General features: G+C 35.7%; 1 protein-coding gene across 4 annotated transcripts; it reads right to left on the reverse strand.

Annotated features, from left to right (window-relative positions):
• Nucleotides 1-915: 915 nt before the first annotated feature.
• On the reverse strand, nucleotides 916-13,998 carry LOC137955715 (26S proteasome regulatory subunit RPN13-like). 4 transcript variants are annotated; one of them, XM_068802797.1, is made up of 16 exons: nucleotides 13,740-13,998; nucleotides 13,475-13,559; nucleotides 13,056-13,141; nucleotides 11,871-11,922; nucleotides 4,227-4,319; nucleotides 4,010-4,069; nucleotides 3,506-3,544; nucleotides 3,333-3,407; nucleotides 3,161-3,224; nucleotides 2,988-3,078; nucleotides 2,316-2,434; nucleotides 2,194-2,217; nucleotides 2,017-2,111; nucleotides 1,811-1,891; nucleotides 1,655-1,709; nucleotides 917-1,452 (listed from the first exon to the last, which is right to left on the reverse strand). In XM_068802797.1, the coding sequence occupies exons 4-16, from the start codon at nucleotides 11,907-11,909 to the stop codon at nucleotides 1,298-1,300; spliced, it is 990 nt and encodes a 329-aa protein (XP_068658898.1). In that variant the 5' UTR covers nucleotides 11,910-11,922; nucleotides 13,056-13,141; nucleotides 13,475-13,559; nucleotides 13,740-13,998; the 3' UTR covers nucleotides 917-1,297. The 4 variants fall into 4 exon arrangements, with proteins under 4 accessions (XP_068658900.1, XP_068658898.1, XP_068658896.1 ...); XM_068802795.1 differs by having other exon boundaries at nucleotides 13,475-13,562; XM_068802798.1 differs by having other exon boundaries at nucleotides 921-1,452; nucleotides 1,811-1,888; nucleotides 13,475-13,562.
• Between the last annotated feature and the right edge of the window lie 614 nt (nucleotides 13,999-14,612).

The following is a 14,612-nucleotide window of genomic DNA, read 5'->3' on the forward strand; positions in this document are numbered from 1 at the left end:
TTAAGAGTTGGTGCCTTCTTGTCATGTGCCCCTTCTTGTGTTTGTATTCCCTCTTCAAAGCATGTAATGTAAATACTAAACACCCCCTTCTTGTGTTTTTATTCCCTCTTTAAGGCATGTAATGTAACACTTAACACCTTTTTTTATGAACTTGGCTTTTATTAATTCACAACTAGAAGTTAGGACGGAATGCGGATGAGATTGAACGGTGAACACAGGTTTTCTAAAACCCATCCTAAACTTGCTCCAGTACCGTCCTTATGTATGGATCTTGGCCTTTAAAGTTCAGTTGGCTACTAAAAATTCCTTTTTGCATCGAACTACTATAAAAAAACCAAATGTGGGTCTAACTTGGATAGCCTAGTATACTTTAAAAATCTCTTCAATTGTTATTCTTGTGAAATCCTGTGTAGATCTAAACTAAAGAAGCAAGTGTGTTGTTTCCTTGGAAGGGTGTGTGCTTTTTATATTCGGCAAATTTCATACTTTGACGAGACATTTAGATGAAGCTATTATGGCAAGTAGCCAAAGGTCATGTGGTAAAAGTATTTGTCACTAGGACTAGGTGACACTCCTAAAGCAACATCAATAGCTTTAAAAACTTAGAAAATGTAGATTCATCAAAGAGATGGGCTTACAACAGATAATTAGCAGTCAAAGATTAGGGTTTTGTACGGTACAAGTGTCTACCTGATGGCCGATATCAGCCAGCGACCTTAGAAGAGTGTTTTAGTGACTGGCTGACAATGTAATTATTTGATGCCTGTCTGTCTTGCTTCATCTTAATAAGTTTCTACTTACCGAAGAAAAAACAGAATAGAACAATTACTCCAGAATCCGCAGATGAATACATTTCCAGTGCAACTAATTAAGAAAATTGACTATGAAGTTAACTCTTACTGTACACACGTCACAAACACAAATTTGACCTTGGTGTTCTGAATTATCTCGGTACTTAACACTATAAGAAAATCCAAGACCAATCCATCAGGCAAACTAATCGGTCTCTCTGATTTATTCACGCATCTCTTCAATATTCTATAAAGTTGATTCAAGACCCATACCAAAATGACTAGTTAACTAAGAAAACATTCTTCCTAACTATTAAACTCAAGATCTTTGTAATCTCTACAACCACTTTTTTACAATCAATTTTTTTTTTTTTTGTGTGTTTTTTCTCTCTCATTCTCTGATCACAACAATTCAATTCACAAAATGATCACGAAGTTTACCTCTATTTCTACCTCCTTTGCAGAGTTGGGATGTCACACAATCTGCAACAAGAACCTTCTGCTATTCATTCACCTTCACCCATTGGATCACTCCCACTACATCTTTGGGACTCGATGTCTTTGTTCTCCTCTTGTGTTGGCTCCCCCCCTCCACTTTGTTCAGATGATTTTGCAACAGAATCTTCTAATGCCTCTAGAAATGACAGCACAGTTAACTTGTCTAAAGAAAACAAAAATGAGAAAAGCATCAGATTACATCGTCAGAAAAATTGTTTCTTATAGAAATATCAATGCTTCATTGTGGCCTTGGTGGTAAACATGGCAACGCTCAATCATTTCATATGATCATAAAGAATTTAAGCCTGCATGGCATAATTCAAAAGGAATCTAAACTATTGCGCCCTTGAGTTGATAACACTTACATTTACTTGGGTCAATGCCAAACTGAGATAAATCTACCTGTCCTGTTCGAAGAACCTATACAAAGAATATGACAGAACCATCTTTTAGAAGCACTTGGGAACAAAAGGCCAAGTTCTCGGTTTTATTCTATGAGAACTAAAGGAGCAATTTCTCACATAAGTAAATGCTTCTAATTGCTGGCGCAGTTGTGGGCTCTGCAGTAGCTCCATGATGTCATGAGCACTCCATTGGTCCTGCTACCAAACAAGAAGAATCACACACACAGACACACATGACATTAATCTCTCTAAACTAGGAAATAGAGATGTTAGGTATAATAGAATGCCTAATCAATTTAAAATTATAGCAATTAACCATGTACCTCAGGAAGGTATGCTGCCAGACGTTGCTCCAATGGCAAATTCCCAATAAGTGGCAAAAGCAAATCAGGATTCAAAATATCGCCTAATCCAATCCCTGATGAAAAGGATTAAATCATACAGTGAAAAGATTAGATGAATGACTAAAACAGAAATTAGAAAATGTCTCCATCACTTGCCTCCATCTGGATCTATGGCCGCATCTACAACACAATGACATAAACAAGATAGTTGTCACCCAAGTGATAATAAGCAAAGAGGCTTAGTTGCTGCAGCAAAAACCATACCAAATAATAAGTACCTGAGGAACCAATGCTGCTCAGAATCCTCTGCAAATCTGCTAATCGTACTGGCCCAGATGAAGAGGTTGCATCAATAGTTAAATCAGTAGATGAGTTTGATCTGACCACGTTTCCAGCTCTGAAGAATTCGAAGGCAAAAGCCCCCATTAGTAGTTCTCATAAAAGAAGTTTAAGTTGCATAATTAAAAATCCTTTGCCATAAGTGGCTGCATTCACAAAATGTTCAAACATAACAGATGCAGCAATACCTTAAGTGCTGGTTGTTCCAAACACTTACACTGATGACAATTTCAATAGTTAAAAACCCTTACCTTTTCTAAACATAGTTAAAGACACAGTTCCCTTGAACATTCAAAGTTAAATGAAACAAGTGGATAAAGGAAAACAAATTTTGTTTTTAAAAAGTGAGAGTGATTTTATTGAGAAAGAAAGACTATAAGAGGCCCAGAAACAGCAGATGGCAGAAAGGAAACAAGTCCAACACGTGTAACTGAAATAGGACATTACTGTACATAAGTTTTGCAGGAATATATGTCAACATTCAATAGGTTTAGAGATAGCACATGCCATCCCCATATTCTAAATATTTTGATTCCCAGTATTGGATATATGTCAATAAAAGTCATATTGAGTGTCTAAATGTCAGCTATCTTATTATGTACTATTGATACCCTGATGAGATCTTATCCTCCACTGTGTCTTCAGACATCTCATACATCTGTAATGGGACTGAAGCTTCAGGCTCTTCAACATCAACAATATCTGGAAACATGAAGGACTTGTGTTTTGTTATATGAGGTGTATCAAACAACCAAAGGCCTGAACTACTAGCAAATTGTCATACCTAAAGGTCGATTGATGTAGTAATTGACCAAACTGCAAATTTGTGAATCAGCCTCGTTTGGCTCCTAACCAACAAAGAAAGGTTAAAAAAATAAAAAATAAAAATAATACACAAGATCACAATGAAATTCTTTCACAAATAAGAAAATAACAAAGGACTTCACTCATCTGACCTGCATCCAAAAGAAACACTTCCTGCTATCAGTTTTGAACTTCAGAATATACACTCTATCAGATGATTGACTGACCTGAAAACCAAAAGTATATACCAGACAAATAAAGAAAAACAGAAAGAAAGTGTCAAATCTCAGCATAAAACCTACCACAGAATACCATACTGAAATACCTTCTCGAAAACTGCTTCATCGGGGAAGATAATTTGATCCTATAATTCCATTTGTAAAGGAGAACAACGACGTGAAAATGTAGGAAACAATCAATGCAAGGGAAGCAATGATAAAAAATAAAAAATAAAAACTATCCTCTATAGAATATGCAGAATCCAAAAAAAAATCAAACAGAAGAATTAAGTTCCGCAGAAACAATGTATAGTCATCAGTCCAATATTAATATGACAAGAAAAAGGAATAAACTCCAGCAGAAACAGTACTGCCGAAAAGTTCTCTAAAATCCACCAAGAGTAAAGGACAACGATAAGAAGTAATGCAGATCAACCACAAAAAGTAACATAAACAGTGATAACGAAGATAATAGCTTCTAAAGAACATGGGACACTTCAGCAATTTACACGTACTAATACCATAAATGAATAACGCCTCCAACCTAAAAATACAATCAACTACTTTTCTTCTGTAACAGATTCAATCCTTCTAATAACAGAGAAGGATACATCCTCAACCACAGTTTGACCCCGCTCAAGCCATTGGAAATGGATCAATCCCTCTTCACCCTGTGAAATAATAGTTTAGAATATATTAGACCAAAATAAAGGGCCACATTTCCAATAGAGCATAAAACAGTGTAGAGTAATTGACAAATTTATGTGACCAGGGACTGATGCACAATTTAGTTCTTCCAAGACTGACTTTAGAGTTCATCTTCCATACCCTTCCTATACGAAGAAGTCCTTTCCTAGTGTCTGGAATCACCCGTGTCCCTTCTGTAAACATCTTACCCGCACGAAACTCATATAAAACTTCCTGCAAACATAAGGTGGTGAAATAATAAGGGAAAATAATTTTCATATCACCTCATAGTTCTCATCTCATTTGTCTTTACTTATTAAAAAAATCCAACATATTATGCAGACTTTACAATAAAAAAAGTTAGAAGTGACCAATAAAGGAACTACACAGGTCATGAAATAGAATCAACCTTTTGGCTACCTAATATGATGAATTCAAAATGAAATCGGGCGAGTAAATTACATAAATTATAAGTTCACTCATATTATAAATGAGTTGAATATATACTAGGAGAAGATTTTCCTTTATAGGAGAAATGACAAGCTTCTCAAGGGACTTTCGAAGTTATAGGACATGAGGAAGAAAGTCATTCATGAGAATGCTAACTTTAGAACAAGGAGCTCGGAATAGCTACTTGGAATCCTCCTCACATATAAGATGGAACCTGAAGAAAAAGAACAAGAGCAGCCTAGAAAGAAAAATATTGCTCTTAAGGCCTAAGACTAGTGTGAATGATGACACTAGTGAAGAGAGCTCCAGTGAGGTAGGCTTCAACACTAGGCATCTTTAGAAGATGTATAGGAAGACGAAAATTTTTAGAAGAGGTTGATTCAAAACTAAAGATGGTAAATCAATCAAAAGGATGGATGTTTATTTTGAATGTGGAAAGGTAGGGCATAGAGGAAAATACCCAAATCTTCAGGGAAGAACCCCATCCTCAAACAAAGATCCCAAAAACAAGAAAAAGGTTTTGGTCTCAACTTGGGATGCAATTGAGGAAATGTGAAGTTGAGTCCAACACCCATCCCAAAATGACTAGCCAACTTAGAAGCCTCTTTTGAACTAATAAACTCAAGATCTTTGTACTCATTAATCCATGTGGGACTATTCCTTAACAGGAATTCAGCCACACCAAAGAAGAAGAGATCGGTGTGGGTCTCGTGGCAATTGAAGATGAACACTCCACTACTTCGGAAGAGGTAAGTGATTCTAATTATGAGAATGAATTGGAAATTCCGCTTAAAAAATCTACTAGCTTGAATAGGTATAAAGAAAAATAAGATACCCTAAAACACAAGATTGTCAAACTCAAAAGTGAGTTGGCAGCCTTGAAAGAAGCAAATGAAAGACTTATGACGAATACTTCAAGGCAACAAGGTGTGATAGATACACTTTCTTGTGATAATGCCTAGTGTTTGAACAAACACTCAAAGTCTCACCTTCCCACAAGAACACACCAAAGAGAAAACTTGAGAGAAACAAGATGAAACAAGAACAAAAGTTCTCTCCCCTTTCTCATATTTGATGCCATAATTGCAAGAAATTGGGTCACTATGCCCATATTTGCAAAGTGAAAAATGTGAATGGCATCAAACAAAATTGGGTGCCAAAATCAGCCAAAAATGTTGTGGGAACCCACAAATCATAGGGCAAAGAGGTTTGCATACCCAAAGAAATTAGAGAAAATGGTTTCCCAAAGGGACCCAACTTAATTGGGACCTTGAAGGGATGATTTCTTGTGTTTGTAAGTTTGTCTTCGAACCAAAGCACCAAATAAAGTGGATATTGGATAGTGGGAGCCCAAGGCACATGACCAGTGATAAGAAGAAATTTATAGAGCTTATACCAAAGGAAGGTGGCTATGTTACATGTGGAGATAATACCAAAGGTAACAAAAGAATTGGAAAAGTAGGTACCTCCAACTCTTCCATATCTAATGTTTACTATGTAGAAATATCGATGTAGAATTTACTAAGCATTAGGTCAAATTTGTGATAAAGGCAATATAGTTTCATTTGAAAAGGACAAATGCATAGTAAAGAATGAGAATAATCAAATACTACTAAAGGGTCATAGGAATAGAAATCTCTATGTTGTAAATATTATTTACTTACTCTCTACTAGTGTTGTTTATTTAGGTGCAAACATAGATAAATCTTGGTTATGGCATAAGAGGCTAGGACAGGTATAGAATCAGTGAACAAATTAGGTAAGAAGAATTTAGTGAAAGGACTACCTGACTAGAAATTTGCAAGAGATAAACCATGTGATATGCCAACTTGGAAAACATCCCAACTTTATTTATCAATTAGTAGACCGGATATTATGTTTTTGGTATGCCTATGTGCTAAATTTCAATTTGATCCTAAAGAATCCCACTCAGTGGTTGTAAAAAGAATTTAATATTATCTACTTAGAACAACCACCTTGTGACTTTAGTACTCAAAACTCCTCTACCTTAGATCTAATAGGGTACTCCGACGCTGATTTTGCCGGATGTAAAATTGATAGTAAGAGTAAGAGTGGTATCTCCCAATTACTTGCAAATATGTTTGTTTATGGGTTTCCTAGAAGCAATATTCAGTTGATTTATCTACCACCGAAGTTGAGTACATGGCTGTTGGAAGTTGTTGCGCACAACTTCTATGGATGATACAGCAACTAGAAAATTACGGTATAGAGCAAAATGAAATGTTAGTCTATTGTGACAATATGAGGGCTATAAGCCTAAGTAAAAACCGGTTCACAACTCTTGATCAAAACACATTGAAATCAGACACGAGTTGCTTAAAGTAGAATTTGTTCCTAGAGAAAATCAACTTGTGAACATTTTCACAAAGCCATTAGAATTTGAATGATTCTCAAAGTTAAGAGGAAAACTAGGCATGTAACAACCCACAATTGTCTAAACAGTTTGATATACTTTAAACTAGAAATGATATCCCATATAATCCATGTTAAGAGAGTGAAATTGAATAACAGAAATCCCTTTTGTTCACACTACTTATGGCATGGTCAATCAATGCAGAAAGTATGCTTGATCAACTTAAATGGCATGATCGATCAACGCACAACGCACGATTGATCAACTTTAACCGATTGATCGATCAACAGAATTTGATTGATCAATCAATAGAATTTGATTGATCGATCAACAACAATAGAAAACAATTTTAAGTGGGGTTTAAATCTCATTACAATCATTTCAAATCATTTCCAAAACCCTCATCACTATCGCCAGAGCTTCAAAAATCTTCCTCCCTCACTTCTTTGTTCGATATACCTCCATTTTTGCCAAATTTCACCAAAATCCATCCTCCCACAACTCTAAAACCCCAAAATCACTGCTTTGCCCATAGACACCACTCTTTGGGCAATTTCATTTCGTTTCTAGGGTAACTATTCTCAATTTGACCATAGTTCTGACCAAGAGGACTGCTAGGAAGGATCCCCCACCTAGGGAAGATGAATACTTTGCTGAAATGCCCCATTAGCATGACCATTTTAGGTCAAAAGGCCAAAGAAGCCACTACATGAAGATATTTTCTACTCGGAGTATGGTAGGCATCCCAGCTCGACCTCGGCTTTTGTGGAAGAGAAGTAGAAGGCTTTCAAGAAGCATTTGAGCCATATATGCCCATATAGAAGGCAACCAGCATATCTACCCCACTTCAGTGAAAGTCTTTTACAATAATCTTGAAGAGGCAGACATTGAAAATAGCCACTTGAAGATGGCTACATTTCTAAAGAAGACTCGTATCACTTTTCTTTTTTTTAATTTGAACATTTAAGAAGACTCATATCACTCTCACCACAATTGAGTTCAACACCATTTTGGGCATCCGAACCCAAGGGCATCAAGGAGAGTTGACCAAATGATCTATGTGAGGAGCATCCTCAATCAAAACAAGATACCATCTCACTCGTCTTCGGTCAGACAGTTGGAAGCTCCTATGAAATCAAAATCAAAGATCCAAGCATGGAGTTGGGATTCTTCATGGAGATAGAGACCCACATCCTCAATCCGGTGAAGGGGCTTTCTCATGTCTGACTACAGCTGACATCTTTTGGCTTTGGGCACTGACCCACCACATTGAGTTTGATTCGGCCTACTTCTAGTCCTACGGATGATGGAAGTAGTAAACAATACTCATCCCAATGGTCTACCCTTCGAACAACTCATCACTACCATCCTTGAGCATCATGGAATCGATCTAGACGAAGAAAAGGTCATATGCCTAACCAAAAAGATGACCATAGGAGAAGTCAAAGTTGGAAAATTCGACTTTGCCAAGTATAGAGGCAAATGGGTCTCTAAGGACTCAATAGGGAAGCAAGCATGATTCGAGACAAGGCACGAATTTTAAATGGTGTATACAATGTTGATTAGCTATTGGATTAGAAAGGAAAAGGAAGAGAAATTAGAGAAGAAGAAAGAAGAATAATTGAGAATGAGAAATAGGATAATTGAGAAGAAGAATTTGGAAAAAGAAGAATAGAGAAGAAAGAAAGGGGAAAGAAGAAAGAAAAAGGGGAGTGAGAGAAGGGAGAGAACAGAAACAGAGATTTTATTAATTCATCTTCAAAACTACCCTCAACATGTTGTTATAGCCTATAAATAGCTAAAATTAAAATTTAAAATTCAAAATTCATAAGATCAACATCTGATTAAATCCAATAAAATCAGGAAAAACAGACTAAAAATAAATTTGAAATTTAAAATTCAAAATAGATAAGATCAATAACTTATCAAATTAGTAAAATCGGGAAGGGCAAAATAACAATAAAATAAAATAAATTATAAAAATAATTTCAACCATAATTGGTATCCACTAGAGTCTAATAGGCATACTGATGCCCCCACCAAAGCGTCAGTAAAGGAAGGCACAGGAGATGAGCCCAGTCCCGATCAGTCTTAGGTGGAGCAATTTGAGTTCGTAAAGAGAAGAACTTGAGCTTCCTCAAGCTCCGACCGACTTCTGAAACTTGAAGATGATGTGACCAACATAAAGGAAACACTCGTGAAGATTCGATCTCTGCCTCTCCACTGGACCAGCCTTCACCTTTGGTGTAGTCCTTGTGACCTTAGTTGACCTAGATTTGACCCTTGTATTCATTTTGTATTTTATATTTGAAGGTCAAGTCATTTTGTATCTTGTACACATTTTGATTATGAATGAAAGACCTGAAGTCATCTTTTTTGTGCACAACTATTCTCACACTTGCGCATCTTTTTGACATATGACAAAAAAGAGGAGAAAATCTAAGCTAACACTGAATCGTGTAAACACTTGTATGAACAAATTCAAGGGGAGCAATAGGTTAAGAACTTGAAACTCAAATGTATATGGATTTTTTATTTTTTAGTTTTTATTAGTTAGGTTTTATCATTATCAAAAAGGGAGAGATTGAGGACCTAGGTTGACTCCCATCCATATTTTAATGATAACAAAACCTAATTGAGCTAATAATTATAAATTACACATTTAAAATGCTAAGCCTTCAAGAGAATTTCAAAAGTCTTCACAAAGGAGCCAACAAATTCATTTGTAGACCTCAAGCTCAAAGAAATATCAAATCATCTTGAAGAAGCACCTACACGAAGTTTGAAGACTTGAAGACTAGAGCCAAGTCAAGTAGAAACATCTCAAGAACTTTAGTCATGTATGAGAACAGTCAGCCAACCTTCAATAAAGGTACACAAGAGTTTTACTATAGGACATTCTTTCAAAATCGTGTTTAGCCAATGTATATTAATGTTTAAAACTTGCTAGAACACCTTAGGGCAATTTTTATCGTTCTTAAAAGCCATTTCAAATTACTGGCTACTAGTCATGATCGATTATCCAAAATGCAGTCTAGCAAGTAATATAAAGCATGAACGATCAACCTGACTGGCTTGATCGATCATATAATATCTTACCAGAATGATCGATCAAATCGGGTAGGATCAATTGATCAATGGTGTAGGATCAATTGATCAATGATGATTTTCTTAAAGGCATGGAAAATTTTTGATTGATGCAATGATCGATTAACAAGGCTAAGGAATCAAAAAAATATATATAGTCTTTTTTTTTAAAGTAAATATATATAGTCATTACACACGATTGATCCATCATAGTTTTCCAGTTATCAATCATAATGTCTATTAGCTTTTTACAACTGCTAAATTGTAAAGTTAGGTCCAAGGCCCATCTCAAAATAACTAGCCAACTTAGGAAACCTCTTTCCCAACTAATAAACTCAAGATCTTTGTACTCACTAATCCATGTGGGACTATTCCTTAACACTCCCCCTCATGAGTTGGCCCACTTTTTGTGGCTCTACAAGTCGATAGTTTAGGTGTAGGCCCTCTTTTGTGGCTCTACAAGTGGATAGTTTATGTGTAGACCCTCTTTTGTAGCTCTACAAGTAGATAGTTTAGGTGTAGGACCTCTTATGTGGTTCTACAAGTGGATAATTTAAGTGTAGACCCACATATGAGTACCCGTTCTGATACCATGTAAAGTTGGGTCTAAAGCCCATCCCAAAATGACTAGCCAACTTAGGAAACCTCTTTCCCAACCAATAAACTCAAGATCTTTGTACTCACTAATCCATGTGGGACTATTCCTTAACATAAATAATAGCTAGTTTGGTTGGAAATCTTATGAATATCCCACAAAACGTCCCTTATTTGAGCATTTACTAGAAAAACAAAAACAATCAATAGCCATTTACTTGAAATTCCTGCTCAAACCCAATTTTGATAGAAAAGAGCCTGATTTTGCATTAATCCCTTCAAATCTCTCAAAAATTCTCTACATCTTAGTATTCTCAAGCTCCATCAAATTCAGTTTTGTGCTCAAAAGAATTGGAGACTTGGATCTCACTGGCTCAAATCTTTGTGTTCTTTTGTGGTGTGTTCTTGTTTACTTTATTATTTACATTAATTTTTCATTAAGCACTTATTTACTTTATTACTTGCATTAATTTTTCATTAAACACTAAAATTTAATTTTATATATCGCAATTCACCCCCTCTTGAAATGCCACCTGGGTCAATAGGGATCACTACTACCCTCTAATTGTGGAATGCAATTAGCAATTGTAATATTGTTGGCCTCACAAAGGAAAGCCGCCAAATAGATGTTTTATGGATTTTGATGAGATTGAAGATATAAGTAGACAGACGACTATTTCTTGGTAGCACACACCTAGACCTACCAATAGTGTAGCTGACTCTCTAGCGAGAGATTGAGCAGCTCGTCAACACCTTGCTGTCGACAGCTCATTCCCTCTGTGAGTTTCACTTTCTTTGTATTTTTTCTTTGTTTTTTCCCTTTTGACTTTAATCTTGTTCATTTAGTGTTCTCTCGCATGTACCTCTTGCTCTCTTTAGAGACTTCTTAATGAATTCTTCTTCTCATAGCTCTTCAAAAAAACAGTAATAACCCTGGAATTAAATAAAACACAATGACTAACAACATCTTGTCTTGCAACTCAACAAATAAAAAATTGTTAATGTGACTTTAATATGTGAATTTGCCTGATACATTTTTCTAGAACAAATTGTTGATTGCTTTAAGATAAAAAGGAAAAACTCTAAGCAACTTGAAAGACATTGCTTTTCACAATAAATTACCCACATAATGCTGGAAGAAAACCATGGAGAGAACAATTGCATTTGGTCCCATATTAGAATGGATGGTAAAATACTGAAGCCATTCAATAATAAAATTAAAGCTGACCAACCAGTATGATGTAATGCCACAATGTGCCCTAATGCAGTGCATACACTACCTGTAGTTGTGGGGAATCTTCTGTGGTCATGGAACCCATTAGTGTGTTATCACTGGAGGACAAGAACAGAAGAGAATACATTTGGATTGAGGTTAGTACAATTTTTCATCAAGGCCCCGTTGCTAGTTTAAAGTTTAAACAATCATACAACAACTTGGTTTGCTCAAACTAAGAAAAGAAGGTATCAAGTGAAAATGTGGCCGTATAATCTCAATCCTAATGAACCAAATGAAATTGAGAACTGGAGATTACTACAGATATATAAAAGAAATAAATTTAATCATACCATGTCAGGCCCTTACTTCCCAATTAACACAAAAACACTGACAACGATAAAGCATGCACCAGGTAGGGTTGACAGGAGTTCCAAAAGCAGTAAATAGGAAATTCAAAGACACATCAAATTTGCTTTCTTTTTAGGGCCATTGTTTCACTGGAACCATTTTCACTGAAGCCAATCACCATTTTCAAGATAAAAAACAGTTACAGAAGGGCGTTAAGATGCTAAAACTAAAAGGAAACCCTAAGATTCGTAATAATAGAGAGGAATCTACATGCTACAAATCCTCCTCCACAGAAACATATAATACCTTTTTCACAAGACAAAACAAAACCTGCAAATTATTCCTGTACTGCTAGATGGAGAAAGCAGAAGCTTTTAAATCCATCAACTGATTTCAAGTGAAGAGAAGGAAAAAAAGTTGAGGATATCTTTATCAACAAAATGAGATTACAGTTATGGCTACAAAAATATCAAAATACCCTAGTGTTTCTATCTACAACTAGCATGGAGCATGTCCAAAAGGCAGGCAAACAATAGTAGATGTAATAATAAATAAAATATTAATTGAATTTAACGTAATCTAGTATATTTAATTAGCATTTAACAAACTATTCAAAGTTGCAATAATTAAACAAATACTATATGTTTTAAAGAATGATAAACACTACATCTTACAAATAACATGATAAAGCAACTGTACAACTCCATCTCTACAGTGGATTCAATTAAATTTCTAATGCTATCAATAAAATTTCCCTCTCAAACGCACACCAGATTTTGCCTAATAATCAAGAAACTGGTTGCAATTTTCATAGTCAACATAGAACAACAAAAAGATAATCAAAAGCACTAAATTAAAAAAAAAATAAAGCAGCTTCTACCCAAAAATAGCAACGACATACCTTGAAGAAAGAAATAAAGAACAAGTAGTCAAATAAATTATTGCTCTTCCAGCTTTACATTACTGGAAAATGAAAAAGACAAACACCTACAAATAATCAAACAGAAATTGGTCATAAACTAAAAAGGGAAAAAAAACTTGACAATAGTCTTATAGACCCGACTATCTTACTTACCACAAGAAAACAGCAACTAATCTAATAGGTAAAAGAAATAAATAATAGAATAAAACAACAATCGTAAGCAATCAAGAACAATAAATCATACTGAGAATATTCGAACACAAATAAATCTCAAACTTAAAAAATCTAAAATATTATACAGCATAATGTTTTTTGCATGGAATAGAAACCATATAGACAACCGTAACAATCAAACACCACTAAACTTAGCCACAATATAATTTAAAAAGCTGAAACACCTGGTAGCAGCTCCATCCACTGTTTCCACTGCGGTCTGTTAAAGGTTTCTCAAAAATCTCACTTTGTTTTGTGCGCTGGGATTCACTGCTGAAATAAAGATTGAGCGAACAATGAAAGGCAGAGTTTTTCCAGATAAGAGATGGCTGAAAAAGCGAACGTTGGAGAAGAGGGGACGAATTTGACTGGAAAATCTGATTTGCCTTTTAAGGAAAATTGAGTAGAAGCGAGTAAGGGAACAAAGAAAAGAAACATGCAGACCCTTACCTCGATTGCTCTTTGCCAACGGTTGCCTCGGTTCTCTTAGTCAGAAAAAATGACGAGAGAAGGAAGATGGAAGATGGAAGGATCGAAAAAAGGTAGAAGACAGGAAAGGAAGAAATCGCGTGTGGAGGTCGATCGAAAGAGAAGAGAAGGAAGACAGCAAGGGATGATGAAAGTAACTAGAGTGAGGAAAAACGAGACCGAATTTTCTGTACAGCAGAGAAAGAAATTCAGAAAGCGAACTGCAAACAGGGGAAAGAGGAACTACTAGGGCAAAAAATACAGGAATCCGTTCGGAAACTGTTTCGATAATGTTTTTAGGGTGTGACGTGGCGAATTGGGTATAGGTGGCATGAACCGAGCCGGTTAAATAAACGAGCCGAGCTAAGCGAATCCCGGTTTGGTTTAGAAGCTGGCGAATTAGCTCATTACTAAATGAGGCATCAGACTTCAGAGTTTGGCGTTCGGCAACCTTAGGCTTTGGGAAATCAAAGAATGGAGGATTTGGAGCTCAGAAAAATCGGATGTTGGCGATGCAAAGATCCTTCGGTTGTGATTATGCAATCTTTCCCAAGTTTAAATAAAGAAAGAATCAGACTACAATCTGCTCCTTTAGATAAGTTTTTGTTTTTTTATTCGATTTTATCCTCTATTTCTATGATGTTCTTCCTCAATCTCTTCGATCTTCATCACTCAATCGATTTTTGTAACCAAGCGTCACTGAAGGCAGGCAAAAGAGAGGTAAGCTAATTTACCCCCTTTCTCTCTCTCGGCTTCTGTTCTATGATTGATTGCCAACCTTTTTTTAGTTTTAATGGTGGTTTTAGAGTTCAATTTGTACATTAACTTGGTGTAAATACCGTTAATTGTAGACTT

The sequence above is a fragment of the Aristolochia californica genome, unplaced genomic scaffold (genome assembly GCF_029961685.1).
Source record: "Aristolochia californica isolate CCGP_79_NKW_82.1479 unplaced genomic scaffold, dmAriCali1.0.hap1 SCAF_2, whole genome shotgun sequence".
NCBI lineage: Eukaryota > Viridiplantae > Streptophyta > Magnoliopsida > Piperales > Aristolochiaceae > Aristolochia > Aristolochia californica.